Source organism: Rhinoraja longicauda, chromosome 2 (genome assembly GCF_053455715.1).
Source record: "Rhinoraja longicauda isolate Sanriku21f chromosome 2, sRhiLon1.1, whole genome shotgun sequence".
NCBI lineage: Eukaryota > Metazoa > Chordata > Chondrichthyes > Rajiformes > Arhynchobatidae > Rhinoraja > Rhinoraja longicauda.
Genome location: NC_135954.1, coordinates 110,927,620 through 110,950,826, shown reverse-complemented (window position 1 = coordinate 110,950,826; position 23,207 = coordinate 110,927,620). Strand labels below are relative to the sequence as shown.

General features: G+C 52.5%; 1 protein-coding gene across 1 annotated transcript in view; it reads right to left on the bottom strand.

Moving 5' to 3' along the window:
- Positions 1–7,942: 7,942 nt before the first annotated feature.
- Positions 7,943–23,207, bottom strand: part of LOC144607306 (NFX1-type zinc finger-containing protein 1-like) — a 25,914-nt gene continuing 10,649 nt past the window's right edge. The window contains exons 5-10 of the mRNA XM_078424055.1: positions 18,961–19,115; positions 15,505–15,650; positions 13,412–13,522; positions 12,039–12,128; positions 9,822–9,891; positions 7,943–9,068 (exon numbers count right to left, since the gene is read on the bottom strand). Of these exons, the coding sequence (XP_078280181.1) occupies positions 8,986–9,068; positions 9,822–9,891; positions 12,039–12,128; positions 13,412–13,522; positions 15,505–15,650; positions 18,961–19,115 (655 nt within the window). The 3' untranslated portion in view covers positions 7,943–8,985. The remainder of the gene's footprint in view (positions 9,069–9,821; positions 9,892–12,038; positions 12,129–13,411; positions 13,523–15,504; positions 15,651–18,960; positions 19,116–23,207) is intronic.

Sequence of the window (23,207 nt, the reverse complement as noted above, 5' to 3'; positions counted from 1 at the left end):
GACAGAGAGAGTCATAGTGACAGGCAGAGAGTCACAGAGACAGAGACACAGAGAGAGAGTCATAGTGACAGGCAGAGAGTCACAGAGACATAGAGAGAGAGTCATAGTGACAGGCAGAGAGTCACAGAGACATAGAGACAGAGAGAGTCATAGTGACAGTCAGAGAGTCACAGAGACACAGTCACAGAGACAGAGAGAGAGAGAGTCATAGTGACAATCAGAGAGTCACAGAGACATAGAGACAGTCACAGAGACACAGAGTCAGTCACAGAGACACAGTCACAGAGACACAGAGTCACAGTGACACAGTCATAGAGACACAGAGACAGTCACAGAGAGAGAGTCATAGTGACACAGAGACAGTCATAGAGACACAGAGACAGTCACAGAGACAGAGACACAGTCACAGAGACGGAGAGAGTCATAGTGACAGTCAGAGAGACACAGAGACATAGAGTCAGTCACAGAGACATAGACTCACAGAGACACAGTCACAGAGACACAGAGAGAGACATAGTGACAGACACAGAGACACAGTCACAGAGACACAGTCACAGAGACACAGAGAGAGAGTCATAGTGACAGACACAGAGACACAGTCACAGAGACACAGACTCACAGAGACACAGAGACACAGAGAGAGAGTCATAGTGACAGTCAGAGACACAGACTCACAGACACAGAGACACAGAGACACAGTCACAGAGTCACAGAGACATAGAGTCAGTCATAGAGACATAGAGAAGGGTCTCAACCCGAAACGTCACCCATTCCTTCTCTCCTGAGATGCTGCCTGACCTGCTGAGTTACTCCAGCATTTTGTGAATAAATACCTTCGATTTGTACCAGCATCTGCAGTTATTTTCTTATAGAGACATAGAGTCAGTTTAAAACGGGGAAAAAAGGTCATCAGATGTGAGGTGCTCTCGGGGCTGCTGTACTTGGCGCAAGTGTGGCCCGTCCCTCCCACCTACACCATAGTGATCACCTGGCCCATCTACCGCTTTATCTGGGGGTCGAGGATGGACCAGGTGCGATGGACCACAATGCATAATTCGGCAGACAACGAGGGTAAAAGCGTGCCCAACATCGCCCTCATCCTGAGGGGTACCTTCGTGTGTGGCTCCATCAGGCGGAGCGTAGAGCCAAGGCACGTGGGCACCAAATGCCACTACCTGCTGAGGTTCTGCCTGTTCCCGGGGTTGCGAAGGATGGGCCTGGCGCAGATGCCACGCAATGTGCCAGTCAGCTGGACATTGCCGAACCATCTGTCGCTTGTGGAAAGGTTCTTCCGGACCAACACCTTTGACCACAAGTCCATCGGGCAGTGGTCAGCACGGAACGTCCTGCAGGCACTGCAGGGGAATGACTCCATGGATCCTGTGGCGTGGTTCCCAGAGCAGACTGCCCAGCTTGTCTGGCAAAATGCCTCATCACCAGAACTCACCAACAAGCACCAAGACCTGGCTTGGCTGGCGGTGAGGGGAGCCCTCCCAGTCAGATCCTTCCTGCACCGCCGGAACCTCACTACCAGCGCACGCTGCCCTCGGGACGGCTGCTATGGAGAGGAGACGGTGGCCCCACCTCTTTGCAGAGTGTGGGTTTGCCAAGAGAGTCTGGAGAGGTTCGCAGGGGTCCCTGTCATGATTTATTCCGAGCAGCTCCGTCACAGAGGACTGTGATCTACGGACTGTTCCCAGGGACGCATTCAGAGACTGACATCGAGTGCTGCTGAAAGCTCATCAACTCGGTGAAAGACGCTCTTTGGTCTGCCTGAAACCTTGTTGACCTCCCAGCAGAGCGAGAATTTTACAGAGGTCAATTAACCTGCAAACCTGCACATCTTTAGGATGCGGGTGGAAACCGGAGAAACCGGAGCACCCGGAGAAAACCCACACGGTCAGAGACGTGCAAAGTTAAAGTGTGCCCAGACCAATCTCGACTGATATTCATGTCTGAACAAGGGTCCAGGCCAGAAATGTCACCTATAATTTTCCTCCAGAGATGCTGCCTGACCAGTGCAGAAACTCCAGCAGTTTGTGTCTATCTTGGCGGATATCAATTTCCTCACTGCATTTCCAATCCTCCCACTAGATCTCTCCACCAAAGTGTCAGGGCGAATTATTAATCTTTGGGTGGTGGGTGCCCGGAACATGCTGCCAGGGTTGGTGGTGGGGGCAGACACGAGAATGGCATTAAAGAGGCTTTTAGGTATACAGGGGATGGAGGGATATGGATCACGTTCAAGCAACAAACATCCATTTGTTTAAAGTAGATGTGTGAGGCAATTTTTGTTTTTACACAGAGTGGTAGGTGTCTGGAACTCACAACCAGTGGTGGGGTGATGCAACTTTACAACATATTAGGGTTGCCAACTGTCCCATATTAGCCGGGCCATTTCGTATTTTGGGCTAAATTGGTTTGTCCCGTGTTAGACCCGGGGGGGGGGCGATGTAGGCCCGGACGGTGTAGGCCTCGACAGTGTAGGCCCGGATGGTGAAGGCCCAGACGGTGTAGGCCCGGATGGTGTAGGCCCGGACGGTGTAGGCCCGGACGGTGTAGGCCCAGACGGTGTAGGCCCAGACGGTGTAGGCCCAGACGGTGTAGGCCCGAACGGTGTGGGCCCGGACGGTGTGGGCCCGGACAGTATGGGCCCGGACGGTGTAGGCCCGGACGGTGTAGGCCTTAACAGTGTAGGCCCCGGATGGTGTAGGCCTGGACAGTGTAGGCCCGGACAGTGTAGGCCCAGACAGTGTAGGCCCAGACAGTGTAGGCCCAGACAGTGTAGGCCCGGACGGTGTAGGCCCAGACGGTGTAGGCCCAGACGGTGTAGGCCCGGACGGTGTAGGCCCGGACGGTGTAGGCCCGGACGGTGTAGGCCCGGACGGTGTAGGCCCGGACGGTGTAGGCCCGGACAGTGTAGGCCAGGACGATGTAGGCCAGGACGGTGTAGGCCAGGACGGTGTAGGCCCAGATAGTGTAGGCCTCGACAGTGTGGGCCCGGATGGTGTAGGCCCAGACAGCAACCCGCCTCCCGGCCCGGGTGGCCACGATTGGTGCAGCGGGAGCACATGGCCACTGGTTGGGTGACGTCACCTTGTCCCTTATTTGGGAGTGAGATAGTTGGCACCCCGACACAATGTACCCAGGGTGACAGATGCGATGGTGGAATTTAAGCGGCTTCTAGATATGCAGGGAATGGAGAGAGATGGATCATGTGCAGGCAGAGGAGATTAGTTGAACATGGCATCATGATCAGCACAACATCATGGGCCAACGGGCCTGCTCCTGTGCTATGTCCTAAGGCAGCGGTCTCCAAACTATGGCCCGCAGGCCACATCCGGCACGCGGCAAGCTCTTAGACAGCGGGGACTGGAGGCAGAAGCTGCCGGGGAAGGATCGCCGGAGAGCGGATCGCCACCAACCCAGAGCCGGGACAAGGCGAGAGATCGCAGCGCCCCCCTCGAAACTTGCCTCCTCGCCGCCGCTCAACCTGGGGGGGGGGGGGGGGGGGGGGGGGGGGGGGAGAGAGTCGGGGTAGAGGGAGCAGCGGGTGAGGGCGGGAGCGTGGGGAGGGGGAGGGTGTCAGCGGGTGCTGCTCCCTCCCTCTCTCTCCCTCACTATCTCTCTCTCCCTCACTATCCCTCTCTCCCTTTCCCCTCTCTCTCTCTCCCTCACTATCCCTCTCTCCCTCTCCCCTCTCTCTCTCCCCTCTCTCTCTCCCTCTCTCTCCCTCCCTCTCTCTACCTCTCTCTTTCTCCCTCCCCCTCTCCCTCCCTCTCCCTCCCCCTCTCCCTCTCCCCCTCACTATCCCCCTCTCCCTCCCTCTCTCCCTCTCCCCCTCCCTCCTCTCTCTCTCCCTCTCTCCCCTCTCCCTTCTCCCTCCCTCTCTCCCCTCCCCCTCTCTCCCCCCTCTCTCTCCCTCTCTCTCCCTCTCTCTCCCCTCTCTCTCCCTCTCCCCTCCCTCCCTCTCTCCCTCCCCCTCTCTCCCCCTCTCTCCCCCTCTCTCTCCCTCTCTCTCCCTCTCTCTCCCTCTCTCTCCCTCTCTCTCCCTCTCTCCCCTCTCTCCCTCCCTCCCTCCCCCTCCCTCCCTCCCCCTCTCCCTCTCTCCTCCCCTCTCCCTCTCTCTCTCCCTCCCTCTCCCTCTCTCTCCCTCCCTCTCCCTCTCCTCTCTCCCTCTCCCCCTCCCTCCTCTCCCTCTCCCCCCTCCCCCTCCCTCCTCTCTCTCTCCCTCTCTCCCCCTCCCTCCTCTCCTCCCTCCCTCTCTCCCAGAGCCAGTGAGATCTGCGCCGCTCCCTCCACTCTCTTCCCCGGGCCCCGTCTCCCTCGAACGCAGAGGAATACGAACAAACACGAGTGAAACGTCCCTCCTCGCTACAGCCCCTCGCCCCGGGGATGCAGGGCTTCCGAACAACAACTACACTCGTGTTTGTTCTTATTTCGCTGCGTTAGAGGGAGACGGGGACGGGGAAGAGAGTGGAGCAGTGTCGCTGGTGCTGGAGAGAGGGAGGGAGGGTGAGAGAGGAGAGAGGGAGGGAGCAGCCCCCGCAAGTGGCAGCGCTCCTTCATGGTACACCCTCCCCCTCCCCGCGCTCCCGCTCTCACCCGCTGCTCCCTCTACCCCGACTCTCTCCCCCCCCACTCTCTACCCCCCCTCGCTCCCCACCCCCTCTCTACCTCTCTCTCCCCCCCAACTCTCTACCCCCCTCGCTTCCCCCCCCTCTCTACCTCTCTCCCCCCCACTCTCTACCCCCCTCGCTCCCCGCCCCCTCTCTACCTCTCTCTACCCCCAACTCTCTACCCCCCTTGCTCCCCGCCCCCTCTCTACCTCTCTACCTCTCTCCCCCCCCAACTCTCTACCCCCCCTTGCTCCCCCCCTCTCTACCTCTCTCCCCCTCCAGCTCCCCCCCTCTCTACCTCTCTCCCCCCCCACTCTCTACCCCCCTTCGCTCCCCGCCCCCTCTCTACCTCTCTCTACCCCCAACTTTCTACCCCCCCTCGCTCCCCCTCTCTCTCTACCTCTCTCCCCCCCCCCAACTCTCTACCCCCCCTCGCTCCCCCCCTCTCTCTACCTCTCTCCCCCCCCCAACTCTCTACCCCCCCTCGCTCCCCCCCTCTCTACCTCTCTCCCCCCCAGCTCTCTACCCCCCCCTCGCTCCCCCCCTCTCTACCTCTCTCCCCCCCAACTCTCTACCCCCCCTTGTTCCCCGCCCCCTCACTACCTCTCTCTCCCCCCAGCTCTCTACCCCCCTCGCTCCCCACCCCCTCTCTACCTCTCTCCCCCCCCAACTTTCTACCCCCCCTCGCTCCCCCCCTCTCTCTACCTCTCTCCCCCCCCCAACTCTCTACCCCCCCTCACTCTCCACCCCCTCTCTACCCCCCTCTCTCTCCACCCCCTCTCTCCCCCACAGTGGTGGTCACTGTATTTTTTCTGTTTTATAAATAACTAGACCAAGTGGACCCGTTGGGTCCAAACCTCTCCTGCATTGGTACAGCACCCTGTCCTCCCCCCCTCCCTCCCTCCTCCCTTCTCCCCCACTCCCCCCCTCCCTCCCTCCTCCCTTCTCCCCCACTCCCCCCTTCCCTCCTTTTAAACTTTAAAATGTGAATAACTTAAAAAATATAAGACCGATTTCAATAAAATAAAACTACTTGCATTATCACTAAAGTGACGACGGTGAGTAAGGTGGGCCTAAAATTGTGGCGCTATCGTGCACCGTTTTGGCTGAAGTTCAGTCACAAACAAGGTTTAGTATATAGATGCTGGGTTTTTTGTTTCTTGCCTCCTTGAGCAATTTCACAGTTCTCCACCGTTTACCAGATCTTTTCCCACACCCATAACCTATCTTTGTCTCTGTTGAGAATCATATCCCCTTCACGAGTTACCTTCGTACCTGTAATTCTTGTCACCAGCTAAATTTACCACAGTTCCCTCATCCAAATCATTTATATAAAGTAATTATTGGAAAGCATGCCGTCAGGATGCACGACAGCCCGGTTTGGGAACAGCTCTACCCAAGACTACAACAAATGACAGAGAGTTGTGGATGGAGCCCACTCCATCACACAGACCCGACTCCTCACCATCGACTCCATCTACAGTTCGCACTGCCTCGGTAAAGCAGCCAACATAATCTGTGGAATTCTTTGCCACAGAAGGCTGTGGAGGCCAAGTCAGTGGATATATTTAAGGCACAGATAGATAGATTCTTGATTAGTACAGGTGTCAGAGGTTATGGGGAGAAGGCAGGAGAATGGGGTTAGGAGGGAGAGATAGACAATAGACAATAGACAATAGGTGCAGGAGTAGGCCATGCAGCCTTTCGAGCCAGCACCGCCATTCAATGCGATCATGGCTGATCACTCTCAATCAGTACCCCGTTCCTGCCTTCTCCCCATACCCCCTCACTCCGCTATCCTTAAGAGCTCTATCCAGCTCTCTCTTGAAAGCATCCAACGAACTGGCCTCCACTGCCTTCTGAGGCAGAGAATTCCACACCTTCACCACTCTCTGACTGAAAAAGTTCTTCCTCATCTCCGTTCTAAATGGCCTAATGGATCAGCCATGATTGAATGGCAGAGTAGGCTTAATGGGCCGAATGATCATGATCAAAGAGTTGCCCTTTTTCTCTACTCACCAACGGGCAGAAGATACAGAAGCTTGATAACACGCACCTCCAGACTCTGGAACAGTTTCTTCCCTTCTGTTATCAGGCTTCTGGGTGGTCCTTCCATAAGCTAGGATACTGTCCGATTCACCTCTGCCCCATTGTGGACACTGGACTTTGTTTATGGAACTGATGCGCTACAATGCTGAGAACTATATCTGCACTCTGTATCTTCCCCTTTGCTATACCCATTGTACAGCAGTTTGTCTTGAATGTACTAATGTATGGTGTTATCCCGTTTAAAGGGATACCATGCAAAACAAAGCTTTTCACTGTACCTCGGTACACACAACAATAATAAACCTAAGCCCAGGAAGGCCACTTGTGTGGGTAGACACAAAATGCTGGAGTAACTCAGCGGGACAGGCAGCATCTCGGGAGAGAAGGAATGGTTGACGTTTCGGGTCGAGACCCTTCTTCAGACTGATGTCAGGGGAGGGGGCGGGACAAAGATAGAATGTAGTCGGAGACAGGAAGACTAGTGGGAGAACTGGGAAGGGAGAGGGGATGGAGAGAGAGGGGAAGCAAGGGACTATCTGGAGTTAGAGAAGTCAATGTTCATTCCCTGGGGTGTAAACTACCCAAACGAAATATGAGGTGCTGTTCCTCCAATTTGCGCTGGGCCTCACTCTGACAATGGAGGAGGCCCAGGACAGAAAGGTCAGATTGGGAATGGGAGGGGACGTTGAAGTGCTGAGCCACCGGGAGATCAAGTAGGTTAAGACGGACTGAGCGGAGGTGTTGAGCAAAACGATCGCCGAGCCTGCGCTTGGTCTCGCCGATATAGAGAGGTTTATAGAAATGTAGAGTAGCTGCGGTACAACTCAACCCACCAGGTAAAGAAGCAGAACCACAGCCATGAGGGCCGCTGCCCAAACTCTTCTTCCTTTCAGCCCCCCGACCAATGTAGAAACATAGACACATAGACAATAGGTGCAGGAGGAGGCCATTTGGCCCTTCGAGCCAGCACCGCCATTCATTGTGATCATGGCTGATCATCCACAATCAGTAACCCGTGCCTGCCTTCTCCCCATATCCCTTGATTCCTTTAGCCCCTAGAGCTCTATCTAACTCTCTCTTAAATTCATCCAGTGAATCGGCCTCCACTGCCCTCTGTGGCAGAGAACTCCACAAATTTACAACTCTCTGGGTGAAAAAGTTTCTCCTCACCTCAGTTTTAAATGGCCTCCCCTTTATTCTTAGACTGTGTCCCCTGGTTCTGGGCACCCCCAACGTTGTGAACAAACAGAGATGGACAAGCGTTGGTCCAACTATTACTTTATTGCACACCCATCAGAGCCAGGACTTCTTGCAGGTTGGTGACCATTTTCCAATCTGCCCGCCTTCACTGAGCAGAAGTGCCATCAAGCTGAGACAATGTCTTATTTCTTTGCGTCAGGCAGCATCTCTGGAGAACGTGGAACTTCTACAGTCTGAAGGAAGGTCCCGACCCGAAACATCTCCTATCCACGTTACTGCTGCCCCGACCTGCTGAGTACCTCCAGCACGTTGTATCCTTTTATGGATAAATGTCACCGAACCATGGTCTTCGGCGATGCTGCCTGACCCGCTGGGTTACTCCAGCATTTTGTGTCCTTTGAGGGGTAAACGTCACCTATCCACGTTACTGCAGAGATGCTGCCTGACCCGCTGCGTTACATCCAGCGTCGTGCAGAGTTTTTTTTTGTAAAACAGCATCTGGACTTCCTCGTGCCTTCACTCTTTGTCTTTCGTTCTCCTCGGGTGCTGCCCAGCCTGCTGAGAGCCGCCGGTAGGTTTTGGGGTCTTACCTCGGGGGTTTTGCCGTTGGCCGGGGCAGGCAGGTCGGCGGCGAGGAGGAGGAGGAGGAGGAGGAGTTACCGTTGAGGAGTCCTCCGCTCTTGGACGGGGTTGGGTCAACAGGAGGGTACTCTTGACCGCCAGGTGGCCGGATGACCAATGTCAAGGCCAGTGCCTCAGGCACACCCTGACGTTCAGTCTAACTCTGGCCAAACCTGGACACTCGATGCAATACTCCACGGGGGCGCTGTTTAAGGCGTGACATTCGAAGCCTTGTACGGGGCAACCGATTAATTTTATTACTGGTAATTGTACATTTATCGTTTGTCGAGTTGTTCCATCCACGGAGACAAGCATGTCATTGCTCCATCCCTGGTGCAGAGGACAATGAAACTCTTGATGAACAGGAAGATGTGTACACATACACATTGTATATCTCCAGAGATAAAGAACAGCTCGACGACCAGAATGTGGTCCTGACCTTCCACCTACCACAATGGAGACCTTTGAACCATCTTCAATCGGACTTCATCTTGCACTAAACGTTGTTCCCCTTAACCACTTTATCTGTACACTGTTGGCGGGGGGCTTGATTGCAATCGTGTATGGTCTTTTCTGTGACTGGATAGCACGCAACAAAAGCTTATCATTGTACCTCGGTACACGTGACAATAATAAACTAAACTAATAAAATATATGTATATAAAAATAATGTCAGGCTCTATACTGTGGAAAAAGATGACACAAAGTACTGGAGAAACTCAGCGGGTCAGGCAGGATTGTGTTCCTCCAGCACTTTGTGTGTTTTTTTGCAGTTCATGTGTCGACGTTCTACATCCACCGTGAAGGAACATCCATGGACTGACCAAGGAACCCCATCTACAATGGGGACACCTCCACTTCCTCAGAAGGTAGAGGAGATTCGGAGTGTGGACAACTACTCTCTCGATTTTACAGGTGTACAGTGTTTAGTTCAGTTTAGAGGTACAGCGCGGAAACAGGCCCTTCGGCCCACCCAGCCCGTACCGACCAGCGATCCCCGCACACTAACACTATCCTACACACACTAGGGACAATTTACACAAACACCAAGCCAATTAACCTACAAACCTGCACGTCTTTGGAGTGTGGGAGGAAACCGAAGATCTCGGAGAAAACCCAGTCAGGTCACGGGGAGAACGTGCAGACAGCACCTGTAGTCGGGATGGAACCCGGGTCTCCGCCGCTGTAAGGCAGCAACTCTACCGCTGAGCCACACTGGTGAGCATATTGATTGTCGCATCAGGGCCTGGTTCGGCAACTCAAACGGCCATGAAGGTAGGAGACTGCAGAGAGTGGTGGACACTGGCCAGTCCATCACGAGTACTGACCTACCCACTGATGATGTGCTTCCGGGGGTTGGCGCTCTGAACCTCGTTCTTCTACTGCTGTTGGGCGCCACTTCCTGGGGAAACAGAAACCAGAGATGTAGGAGCAGGAGTAGGCCCCTCAAACCCCTCCTAGCATTCGATGCAACCCATGAAAGGCAAGGGAAGGAGGACCTGGATGGGAGGGCAATCCTCTCAACAGGCCAATGCGTAATTGGGGCTTTGCAAAACTTTGGTCAGGCCGCACTTGGAGTATTGCATGCAGATCTGTTCACCCCCATTACAGGGAGGATGTGGAAAGAGGTTTACCGAATGCTAGACACAAAACGCTGGAGCAACTCAGCGGGACAGGCAGCATCTCTGGAGAAAGGGAATAGGTGACGTCTCGGGGAGAGACCCTTCTTCAGACTGAGAGTCAGGGGAAAGGGCAAATGAGATATAGACGGCGATGCAGAGAGATACAGAACAAATGAATGAAAGATGTGCAAAAAAAGTGAAACACAGGTAGCTGGGGTAGTGTGTCTAGCTGACTGGATTAGAGGGTATCAGCTATAAGGAGAGGTTGGATCATCAGAAATTGAGGGGAGTCCTGATAGAGGTTTATGAAATTATGAGAGGAATATTGAGGGCAGACAGTCAGGGTGCTGAGAACTATATTCTGCACTCTGCTTCTTCCCCTTTGCTCTATCAATTGTAGTTGAGTTTGGCTTGATTGTATTTACGTATAGTATCATCTGATTTGATCGGATAGCAAAGCTTTTCACTAAAAAGGCACAGAGTGCTGGAGCAACTCAGCGGGTCAGGCAGCTTCTATAGAGAACATGGATTAGTTGATGTTTTGGGTCGAGACCCTTCTTCAGACACGAAAGAAGGGTGCCGACTGGAAACGTCACCTGTCCGTGTTCTCCAGTGACGCTGCCTGACCCGCTGAGTTACTCCGGCACTTGGTGCCATCTTTTACATGACAAGTCTTCTCGCTGTTCTTCCGTTCAGACAAATGATCAACTGAACGTCAGTAATCTCTGGCACTGTGAGGCAGCGTTTCCACCCGCTGTGTCACTCCCAGCATCAAGGCATCAAGTTAATACTTCAACAAGAAGGGGCAATGGGCAGACTCCGGGTCGACAACCTTGTGGCGAGCAGCCACATTCCGTAAGTTGTACAAACCATGCAATAATAAAGGTGTCGCGCAATGCTGGAGTAACTCAGCGGGTCAGGCAGCGTCTCTGGAGAGAGGGAATGGGTGACGCTTCGGGTCGAGACCCGTCTTCAGACTGAAGAATTCATCTCCCACCGAATTAATTTCCACCTACAAAATCCACAAACAGAACTGTCCCGGCAGACCCCCATTGTTTCAGCCTGTTCATCCCAGTGTGAGGTTGTCCGCTTTGGTGGTAAGAATAGGAAGGCAGAGTATTATCTGAATGGTGTCAAGTTAGGAAAAGGGGACGTACAACGAGATCTGGGTGTCCTAGTGCATCAGTCACTGAAAGGAAGCATGCAGGAACAGCAGGCAGTGAAGAAAGCCAATGGAATGTTGGCCTTCATAACAAGAGGAGTTGAGTATAGGAGCAAAGAGGTCCTTCTGCAGTTGTACAGGGCCCTAGTGAGACCGCACCTGGAGTACTGTGTGCAGTTTTGGCCTCCAAATTTGAGGAAGGATATTCTAGCTATTGAGGGTGTGCAGCATAGGTTTACTAGGTTAATTCCCGGAATGGCGGGACTGTCATATGTTGAAAGACTGGAGCGACTAGGCTTGCATACACTGGAATTTTTGAAGGATGAGAGGGGATCTTATCGAAACGTATAAGATTATTAAGGGGTTGGACACGTTAGAGGCAGGAAACATGTTCCCAATGTTGGGGGAGTCCAGAACAAGGGGCCACAGTTTAAGAATAAGGGTAGGCCATTTAGAACGGAGATGAGGAAAAACCTTTTCAGTCAGAGACTTGTGAATCTGTGGAATTCTCTGCCTCAGAAGGCAGTGGAGGCCAATTCTCTGAATACATTCAAGAGAGAGCTGGATAGAGCTCTTAAGGATAGCGGAGTCAGGGGGTATGGGGAGAAGGCAGGAACGGGGTACTGATTGAGAATGATCAGCCATGATCACATTGAATGGCGGTGCTGGCTCGAAGGGCCGAATGGCCTCCTCCTGCATCTATTGTCTATTCATGTCCCACCAAATTAATTTCCACCTACATGGAAGAATAAAGTCTTCACTTACCCTGATGTGTGTCTCTAGTGGGAAATAGGACCTGTGATCTTCAGGGGTGGGGTGGAACTTCCGTTGCGAGACATCAGATCCCTTTCGATGCTGAGGGACATTCAACAGACAGAGAGTGAGTGAACACCAAAACGTTTAACAGAGTCAAGATTTGGTCCCTTTCAATGGCAAACCAACCTCTCTTCCATTGACTCCATCTACACCTCGCGCTGCCTCGGCAAGGCCAGCAGCATAATCAAGGACCAGTCTCACCCCCGGTCACTCCCTCTTTTCCCCTCTTCCCATCGGGCAAGAGGTGCAGAAGTGCGAAAACGCACACCTCCAGATTCAGGGACAGTTTCTTCTCCAGCTGTTATCAGGCAACTGAATGGTCCTCTCACCAGCTAGAGAGAGGTCCTGACCTCCCATCTACGTTATCAGACACCTTTGAACTATCTTTAATCGGACGTTATCTTGCATTTGGCTTCCTTCAAGCAGGGCGGCACAGTGGCACAATGGGTAGAGCTGCTGTCTCCTAGCACAAGAGACCAGGTTCGATCCTGACCTTGGGAGCTGTGTGAAGTTTGCACTTGCACGTTTGCAGATTAATCGTCCCAAAGACGTGCGCGTTTGCAGGTTAATTGTCCCTCGGTAAATTGCTCTTAGTGTGTAGGGAGTGGATAGTGGGATAACATAGAACTAGTGTGATCGATGGTCAGCATGGACTTGGTGGGCCAAAGGGCCTGTTTCCATGGTGGATCCCGGACACTCCCCCCCCCCCTGAAACTCCCCCCCCCTCCCCCTGAAACCCCCCCTGAACCCCCCCCTCCCTGAAACTCCTCCCCTCCCCTGAAACTCCTCCCTCCCCAACACTCCTCCCCCAACACTCCCCCCCTCCCTGAAACTCCCCTGAAACTCCCCCCCTCCCCCTCCCCCGAAACTCCCCCCTCCCCGAAACTCCCCCCTCCCCGAAACTCCCCCCCTCCCCCTGAAACTCCCCCCCTCTCCCCCGACACTCCCCCCATTGACACTCTCCCCTCCCCCTGAAACTCTACCCCCTCCCCCGACACACCCTCCAACACTCTCCACTCCCCCCGACACTCCCCCCCTCCCCGACACTCCCCCCTGAAACTCCCCCCCTGAAACTCCCCCCCTCCCCCTATACCCCCCTCCCCCGACACTCCCTCCATTGACACTCTCCCCTCCCTCTAAAACTCTCCCCCCTACCCTGACCCTCCCCCGACACTTCCCCCTCCCCCTGAAACTCCCCCCACTCCCCCGACACTCCCTCCAACACTCTCCACTCCCCCAGACACTCCCCCCTCTCCCCTCCCTCCACCACTCTCCCCTCCCAACACTCGCCCATCTCCCCCCCCCCCCCCCGCCGCCCCTACCTGCTGCCGGAGCTGCACGAATGGGATGTGGTTCCTGACCATCCGTTCGAACAGTGACATGTCCAGGTGGGTCCTGGCCGCCAGCTCCTGATCCGCCACCTTCGGCCTCAGCTGTGGGAGGGGGAGGCGAAGGTGTCACTAATCTCTGACTGAAGAAATCCCTCATCACCTTTCTAAAGGTACATCACTTTATCCTGAGGCTGTGCCCTCTGGTCCCAGACTCTCCCACTGGTGGAAACACCCTCTCCACATCCACTCTATCCAGGCCTTTCACTGTTCGGTAAGTTTCAGTGAGGTTCCCCCCCCCTCTTCATCCTTCCAAACCCCAGGCATGATCACAAAGAAGGCACGTCACGTCACGCCACTCCTACTAGTTTAAAGAGATTCAGTACCATCTCGGAATACTCAAAGGAACCTCTGCAGAACGTACACAAAGTGCTGGAGTACGTCAGAGGATTACCCCTGCGCCTTGCGTCCTTTTCTGTAAAGCAGCACCTGCGGTTCCTAGTTTCTATTGTAGAAAGTATCCTGACCGATTATATCGTAGATTGTACGGCAATTCCAACGCCCTGGAACGCAAGACGCTGAAGAAGGGTCTCGACCCGAAACATCACCCTCGCCCATTCCTTCTCTCCAGAGATGCTGCCTGCCCTGCTGAGTTACTCCAGTATTCTGTGTCTTGCTACAGAGAGTGGTGGACTTAGTCCTGTACACCATGGGCACAGCCCTCCTCTCCATCAAAAGCACCGACATGATCTATTGTTCCCTCTCAACCCCATTCTCCTGCCTTCTCCCTGTAACTTTTGATGCCTTCACTGATCAAGAACTTGTCAATCTCTGCTTTAAAAATACCCAAGCGACTGGGCTTGTATACAATGGATTTTAGAAGGATGAGAGGGGATCTTATTGAAACGTATAAGATTATTAAGGGATTGGACACGCTAGAGGCAGGAAACATGTTCCCGATGTTGGGGGAGTCCTGAACCAGGGGCCGCGGTTTAAAAATAAGGGGTAGGCCATTTAGAACGGAGATGAGGAAAAACATTTTCACCCAGAGTTGTGAATCTGTGGAATTCTCTGCCTCAGAAGGCAGTGGAGGCCAATTCTCTGGATGCTTTCAAGAGAGTTAGATAGAGCTCTTAATGATAGCGGAGTCAAGGGGTATGGGGAGAAGGCAGGAACGGGGTACTGATTGTGGATGATCAGCCATGATCACGGTGAATGGCGGTGATGGCTTGAAGGGCCGAATGGCTCAATATTGTCTATTGAGTTGGCCTCCACAGCCTTCTGTGGCAATGAATTCCATAGATTCACCACCCTCTGGCTCCAAAAATCCCCCCTCATCCCCATTCTAAAGGCACCTCCTTTTATCCTGAGGCTGTGCCCTCTGGTCCTAGACTCTCCCACCAGTGGAAACATCCTCTCCACATCCTCTCTATCCAGGCCTTTCATTATTCGGTAATTTTCAATAAGGTCCTCCCTCATCTTTCTAAGCGTCCTTCTAAATGCCCCGACCAAGGAAAGCAAGCACAGCAAAAGCCTTCTTTACCACGATGATAAAGAGTCGAAATGCTGGAGTAACTCAATGGGTCAGGCAGCATCTCGAGAAGAAAGGTGACGTTCCGGGTTGAGACCCTTCATCAGACTGGGGACTGACCTGCGTGATGAAGGGCCTCCATCCGAAATGTCACCTATTCCTTTTCTCCTGAGATACTGCCTGGCCCGCTGAGTTACTGCAGCACCTTCAGGAGAGAGTTAGATAGAGCTCTTAAGGATAGCAGAGTCAGGGGGTATGGGGAGAAGGCAGGAACGGGGTACTGATTGAGAATGATCAGCCATGATCACATTGAATGGTGGTGCTGGCTCGAAGGGCCGAATGGCCTCCTCCTGCACCTATTGTCTATTGTTTGTATCTTCAGTGTAAAGCAGCATCTGCGGTTCCTTCTCACACCAGCTTTCCCACTCTAGGTGTTTGTTTGTGTGTTGCCGCTCTCAGGGAGTTATCAGACAGGGGCCCGGCCCACCTGAGAGGGGCCCAGCCACCCTTGCCCAACACCGCCCCCTCCTGGCCCGGCCCGGCCCTGCGCCGTTACCTGCGGCTGGTCGTTGATCATGATGAGGTGCTGGCAGTCTGGCGAGAGCATGGTCATCACCTGGGCCTCCAGGATCTCTGCCGCCTCCTCCAAGATCACCACGCGGGGCCTGACGCGCTGCAGCAGGGTCCTGTACCTTGCCGTACCTGCAGAGCGGGGCAAAGGCAGGGGTCAAAACCCTGGGGCATGGAGGGACTTCTAGAGGCCTTATACACATAAATGTGCAGTGAAATGAAAAATTACCCGCAGTTCAACAATAAGACCAATAAGAATAATCAATAAAAATGCAATAACACATACAATCATAAACCAACACCAAACAAAAGAAACATCCATCACAGTGAGTCTCCTCCAGTCCCCTCCTCACTGTGATGGAAGGCCAGAATGTCTTTACTCTTCCCCTCCCCCTCTCTCTCCCCCCCTCCCTCTCTCCCTCAATCTCTCCCCCTCCCTCTCTCCCACTCCCTCCCTCTCCCCCTCCCTCCCTCCCCCTCCCTCCCTCTTCTCTCTCTCCCTCACTCTCCCCCTCCCCCTCTCCCTCCCCCCTCTCTCCCCCTCCCTCTCTCTCTCTCTCTCTCCCCCTCCCCCCCTCTCCCTCCTTCTCTCTCTCCCCCCCCCCCCCTCCCCCTCTCTCCCTCTCTTCCTCCCCTGACGGGAAGGACTGGGAGGCAAGGAAACGTTCTGGTCTGCTGGCAGGGGACCTCGTCTGCTCGGACGCACGAAGGCAGACACAAAATGCTGGAGTAACTCAGCGGGTCAGGCAGCATCTCTGGAGAGAAGGAATGGGTGACGTTTCGGGTTGAGACCCTTCTCCAGACCCATGGAGGCGATTGGAGTCGCCAGCCAGGACTCCAGATTTAAGAATGGAATCGTCGGGAGCGATTGGGCTCCTTGCTCAGGGACGGGGATGGGGAACTCCAAGTGGGGACAAATTTGTTAGGGGGGGGGCGGAGTTCATTTAAGTAAACTGGCCAACAACTGGTAGAGCTGCTGCCTCACAGCACCAGAGACCCCGGTTCGATCCTGGCTTCAGGCAGTCTGTGTGTGTGTGTGTGGAGTTTGCACGTTCTCCCCGTAACCACGTGGGTTTCCTCTGGGTGCTCCGGTTTCCTCCCACACCACAAAGACGTGCGGGTTTGTAGATTAACTGTAAGGTTGCCAACTGTTCCGTATTAGCCGGGATATTCCGTATTTTGGGCTAAATTGGTTTGTCCCGTACGGGACCGCCCTTGTCCTGTATTAGGCCTGGGGGGCTCTGTAGGCCCGGACACTGTAGGCCCAGACACTGTAGGCCCGGATGCTGTAGGCCCAGACGCAGTAGGCCCGGATGCTGTAGGCCCAGACACTGTAGGCCCGGACACTGTAGGCCCGGACACTGTAGGCCCGGACACTGTAGGCCCGGACACTGTAGGCCCGGACACTGTAGGCCGCAACAGTTTAGGTCCCAACAGTTTAGGTCCCGACACTCTAGGTTTTCCGTCGTTTTATCTCCGAAATGTGTGCACACCAAGTGGGACACAGAGAAGGGAGGGAGGAAAAAACACAGGGGTGTTGTTAGTTAGATACCTAAAATTGGAGAATTCATTGTTCATACCGTTGGGTTAAGCTACCCAAGCAGAATTCAATGAGCTGTTCTTAAAGTTAAGCCAAACACAAGTACAAAAGAGAGAGCAAAGGGAAAAAATACACAGAGTGGAGAATGTAGTTTTCAACATTGTAGTGTAACAGTTTCGGAGAAAAATTCAATGTCATCAGTGGGGTAGGTTGGAGAATCGGACAGAATCCCAGCCCTTGGAAGGGTGGTGAATCTGTGGAATTCCCTGGCGTGGTGGCCGATGGAAGCTGGATCATTAGAGGTGCTTGAAGTAGAGGTGGGCAAATATTTGATGGATTGAGGACTGGACAATAGACAATAGGTGCAGGAGGAGGCCATTCGACCCTTCGAGCCAGCACCGCCATTCACCGTGATCATGGCTGATCATCCATGGCTGATCATCCCCGTTCCTGCCTTCTCCCCATATCCTTGACTCCGTTATCATTAAGAGCTCTATCTAACTCTCTTTTGAAAGCATCCAGAGAATTGGCCTCCACTGCCTTCTGAGGCAGTGAATTCCACAGATTCACAACTCTCTGGTTGAAAAAGTTCTTCCTCATCTCCGTTCTAAATGGCCTACCCCTTATTCTTAAACTGTGGCCCCTGGTTCGGGACTCCCCCAACACGTCCAGCCTCTAACGTGCCCAACCGCTTAATAATCTTATATGTTTCAATAAGATCCCCTCTCATCCTTCTAAATTCCAGAGTATGCAAGCCCAATCGCTCCAGTCTTTCAACGTACGACAGTCCCGCCATTCCGGGAATTAACCTCGTGAACCTACGCTACACTCCTTCAAACTTTCCTGGAGTCAGGAAAGCAGCTTTGTAAGACTTCGGTGAGGCCGCATTTGGCAGCATAGCGGTAGAGTCGCTGCCTTACGGCGCCAGAGAGCTGGGTTCAATCCCAGCCACGTCTGCTGTCTATACAAAATTTGCACATTTTCCCCTGTTTACCACGTGGGGTTTCTCCGGGGGCTCCAGTTTCCTCCCACACTCCAAAGACGGACAAGTTTGTCGGATAGTGGCTTCTGTTGATAGTAAATTGTCCCCAGTGTGTAGGGCACTGCTAGTGTACTGGGGATCTCTGGTCAGCACGGGCTCGGTGGGCCGAAGAGCCTGTTCTCACACTGTATCACTAAAACTAACTAGGACTATTAAACAAATTGCTGGAGTAACTCAGCAGGTCAGGCAGCATCTCAGGAGAGAAGGAATGGGTGACGTTTCGGGTTGTGACCCTTCTTCAGAAGGAATGGGCGACGTTTCGGGTCGAGTCCCTTCCTCAGAAGAAGGGTCTCGACCCGAAACGTCGCCCATTCCTTCTCTCCTGAGATGCTGCCTGACCTGCTGAGTTACTCCAGCATTTGTGAAATAAATACCTTCGATTTGTACCAGCATCTGCAGTTATTTTCTTACACTACAAGGACTATTAAACAAATAGCCTCGATGGAAAGGAAGAAAAAATAATTGTAGAAATCTGATCATACCAGAAGCTCTCTACACAGATAAAGGGGAGGCCATTTAAAACTGAGGTGAGAAGAAACTTTAACACCCAGAGAGTTGTGAATCTGTGGAGTTCTCTGCCACAGAGGGCAGTGGAGGCCAATTCACTGGATGAATTTAAGAGAGAGTTAGATAGAGCTCTAGGGGCTGGTGGAATCAAGGGATATGGGGAGAAGGCAGGTACAGGTTACTAATTGTAGATGATCAGCCATGATCATAATGAATGTAGGTGCTGGCTCGAAGGGCCCAATGGCCTCCTCCTGCACCTATTTTCTATGCTGCCTAACGTGCTGAGTGTTGCAACAATTCCTGATGCTAACGCTCAAGGCAAGTGTTGTTGTGTAAACCAGGTTGGTGTGTACCTGGGGTGGTCATGCCAACCACTGCAGCCCCTCCCAGCAGCATCAGAGTTTCCTCCAGGTCCAGTGCCGACAGATCCTGTGCCAGGCTTTCGTACTGCTCCAGTTTCTCATTCATTGTCGCGTTGAGTTTCTCCTGGTAGGCTGCCCTCCATTTCCTAAACAAACAAGTGTTATCTTCAGAAAGGGTGTTGGATAAAGAGAGAAGAGGAGTGAAATGTAAAGCCAGGGGAGGGGGAGGGGGGGGCAAGGGTGGACTTGCCCAAAGACTTACTCCAAAGACGTACAGGTATGTAGGTTAATTGGCTGGGTAAATGTAAAAATTGTCCCTAGTGGGTGTAGGATAGTGTTAATGTGCGGGGATCACTGGGCGGCACGGACTTGGTGGGCCGAAAAGGCCTGTTTCCGGCTGTATATATATGATATGATATGATATGATATAGTAGATGTGCACTCCCTCTCACATCAGGCAAAAGTGAAAATACACACCTCCAGATTCAGAGACAGTTTCTTCCCAGCTATTACCAGGCAACTGAATCATCCTACCACAACCAGAGAGCTGTGTTGAACTATAGACAATAGGTGCAGGAGGAGGCCATTCGGCCCTTCGAGCCAGCACCGCCATTCAATGTGATCATGGCTGATCATTCTCAATCAGTACCCCGTTCCTGCCTTCTCCCCATACCCCCTGACTCCACTATCCTTAAGAGCTCTATCCAGCTCTCTCTTGAATGCATTCAGAGAATTGGCCTCCACTGCCTTCTGAGGTAGAGAATTCCAGATTCACAACTCTCTGACTGAAAAAGTTTTTCCTCATCTCGGTTCTAAATGGCCTACCCCTTATTCTTAAACTGTGGCCCCTTGTTCTGGACTCCCCCAACATTGGGAACATGTTTCCTGCCTCTAACGTGTCCAACCCCTTAATAATCTTATACGTTTCGATAAGATCTCCTCTTATCCTTCTAAATCCCAGTGTATACAAGCCTAGTCGCTCCAGTCTTTCAACATATGACAGTCCCGCCATTCCGGGAATTAACCTAATAAACTACTCTTTGGTGACCCTCAGACTATCCTTGATCAAACTTTGCTGTTTTTACCTTGCACTAAACGTTATTCCCTTATCATGTATCTATACACTTTAAATGGCACGATTGTAATCACGTATTGTCTTTCCGCTGACTGGTTAGCACGCAACAAAAGCTTTTCACTGTACCTCGGTACACGTGACAATGAATTAAACTGATTTGTATACTGAGTGAGTCTGAAGAAGGGTTCTGGCCCAAAATGTTGTCGATCCATGTCCTCCTGAGATGCTATCTGACCCGCCAAGTTACTCCAGCACTTGGTGTTCTACGTAAGATTCCAGCACCTGCAGTTCCTTGTGTCCCTATTAAATTGAGGGCATCTGACACCCTTGCAGTGTGGTGCTGACAGTTGAAGAGAGAGAGGGCAGAGTGTGGGCGCCACGGTGGCACAGCAGTAGAGTTGCTGCCTTACAGCGCCCGAGACCCAGGTTCGATCCCGACTACGGGTGCTGTCTGTCGAAAGACATGCAGGTTTTAGATTTAGAGATACAGCGCGGAAACAGGCCCTTCGGCCCACCGAGTCCGCGCCGCCCAGCGATCCCCGCACATTAACACTATCCTACACCCACTAGGGACTATTTTTACATTTTACCCAGTCAATTAACCTACAAACCTGTACGTCTTTGGAGTGTGGGAGGAAACCGAAGATCTCGGAGAAAACCCATGCAGGTCACGGGGAAAACGTACAAACTCCGTACAGACGGTGCCCGTAGTCAGGATCGAACCTGAGTCTCCGGCGCTGCATTCGCTGTAACGCAGCAACTCTACCACTGCCCCACCGTGCTTGTTAATTGTTAACCGTGTAGGTTAATTTGCTTGGTCTCTGTGTGATTTGTCCCCAGTGAGTGTAGGATAGTGTTAGTGTGCGGGGATCACTGGTCGGCGCGGACCTGGTGGGCCAAAGGGCCTGTTTCCTCGCTGTATCTCTAAACTAAACTAAGAGAAGGAAGAAGACAGATAGGTCAATGTGGGAATGGGAAGGAGAATTAAAGTGTTTGGCAGCCGGGAGATCAGGTAGGTCCAGGCGGACTGAGTGAAGGTGTTCAGCGAAATGATCGCCCAGTCTACGTTTGGTCTCTCCCTAGATGCTGCCTAGTTACTCCAGCAATGTGTGCCTATCTGATCTGATCAGATACATAAATACAATAAAGTTAAAGTCAAGGACCACAGGAAGAGCAAAGGGGAAGATACAGAGTATAGAATATAGTTCTCAGCATTGTAGCGCATCATTTCCACAGACCAATGTCCAATGTCCACAAAGTCGCAGAGGCGAATTGAACAGTACCCTGGCTTATGTTGAAAGACTGGAGCGACTAGGCTCGTATATGCTGGGATTTAGAAGGATGAGAGGGGATCTTATCGAAACGTATAAGATTATTAAGGGGTTGGACACGTTAGAGGCAGGAAACATGTTCCCAATGTTGGGGGAGTCCAGAACAAGGGGCCACAGTTTAAGAATAAGGGGTCGGCCATTTAGAACGGAGATGAGGAAAACCTTTTTCAGTCAGAGAGTTGTGAATCTGTGGAATTGTCTGCCTCAGAAGGCAGTGGAGGCCAATTCTCTGAATGCATTCAAGAGAGAGCTAGATAGAGCTCTTAAGGACAGCGGAGTCTGGGGGTATGGGGAGAAGGCAGGAACGGGGGTACTGATTGAGAATGATCAGCCATGATCACATTGAATGGCGGTGCTGGCTCGAAGGGCCGAATGGCCTCCTCCTGCACCTATTGTCTATTTTCTATTGTCTTATGGAAGGACTCTTATTTCAAGAGGGCTTGTGTACAAAAACAGCGATGTAATGCTGAGGCTCTATAAGGCGCTGGTAAGGCCACATTTGGAGTATTGTGAGCAATTTTGAGCACCATATCTGAGGAAGGACGTGCAGGCTCTGGAGAGGGTCCAGAGGAGGTTTACAAGAATGATTTCAGGAATGAGTAGGTTAGCCTACGATGAGCGTTTATCGGCACTGGGCCTGTACTCGCTGGAGTTTAGAAGGATGAGGGGGAGGAATCTCATCGAAACTTACCGAATAGTGAAAGGCCTGGATAGAGTGGGTGTGGAGAGAATGTTTCCACTAGTGGGAGAGTCTAGGACTAGAGGTCACAGCCTCAGAATTAAAGGACGTTCTCTTAGGAGGAAGAGGAGAAGTTTCTTTAGTCAGAGGGTGGTGAATCTGAGGAATTCTTTGCCACAGAAGGCTGTGGAGGCTAATCAGTGGATGTTTTTAAGGCAGAGATAGATAGATTCGTGATTAGTACGGGTGTCAGAGGTTATGGGGAGAAGGCAGGAGAGTGGGGTTAGGGGGAGAGACAGATCAGCCATGATTGAATGGCGGAGTAGACCTGATGGGCCGAATGGCCTGATTCTACTCCTATCACATGACCTTATGACCATTCAGAAGCCTGATGACAGAGGGGAAGAGGCTGCTCGTGAGTGTGCACTTTCATGCTTCTGTACGTTCTGCTGGATGGGATGGGAGGGGGGAGATGGAGTGATGGAGGTGGGACATCATTTGTCTTTGATTATGTCGGCTGCTTTACTGAGGCAGCGTGAAGTGTAGGTGCAGTCAACAGTGGGGAGCCTGGTCTGTGTGATGGAGTGGGTCCATACGTAAAAATCATACTACAACCATCCTACCAGCAACTAGAGAGCATTCGTGAACTACTCAGGGTCTATCTCATTGAAGACCCTCGGACTATCTTTCAAGTCAGACTTCACCTGGCACTCAACATTTACCATGTATCTGTCTGTACACTGTGGACGGCTCAATTCTAATCATGTATCGCCTTTCCGCTGACTGGTTAGCACGCAACAAAAAGCTTTTCGCTGTACCTCGGTACAGGTGACAATAAACTAAACGAAAACTAAACTGAGGTGCAACAGGTAGTGCAGAAAGAGAAAAAAGAGTGGAGTTATGGCTATAGAGGTGTATAAAACCATGAGAGGTGCGTAGAGAACTAGGTGGCGCAGCGGTAGAGTTGCTGCCTTACAGCGAATGCAGCGCCGGAGACCCGGGTTCCTTCCGACTGCGGGTGCTGTCTGTGCGGAGTTTGTACGTTCTCCCCGTGACCTGCGTGGGTTTTCTCAGAGATCTTCGGATTCCTCCCACACTCCAAAGACGTGCAGGTTTGTAGGTTAATTGGCTCGGTAAATATAACAATTGTCCC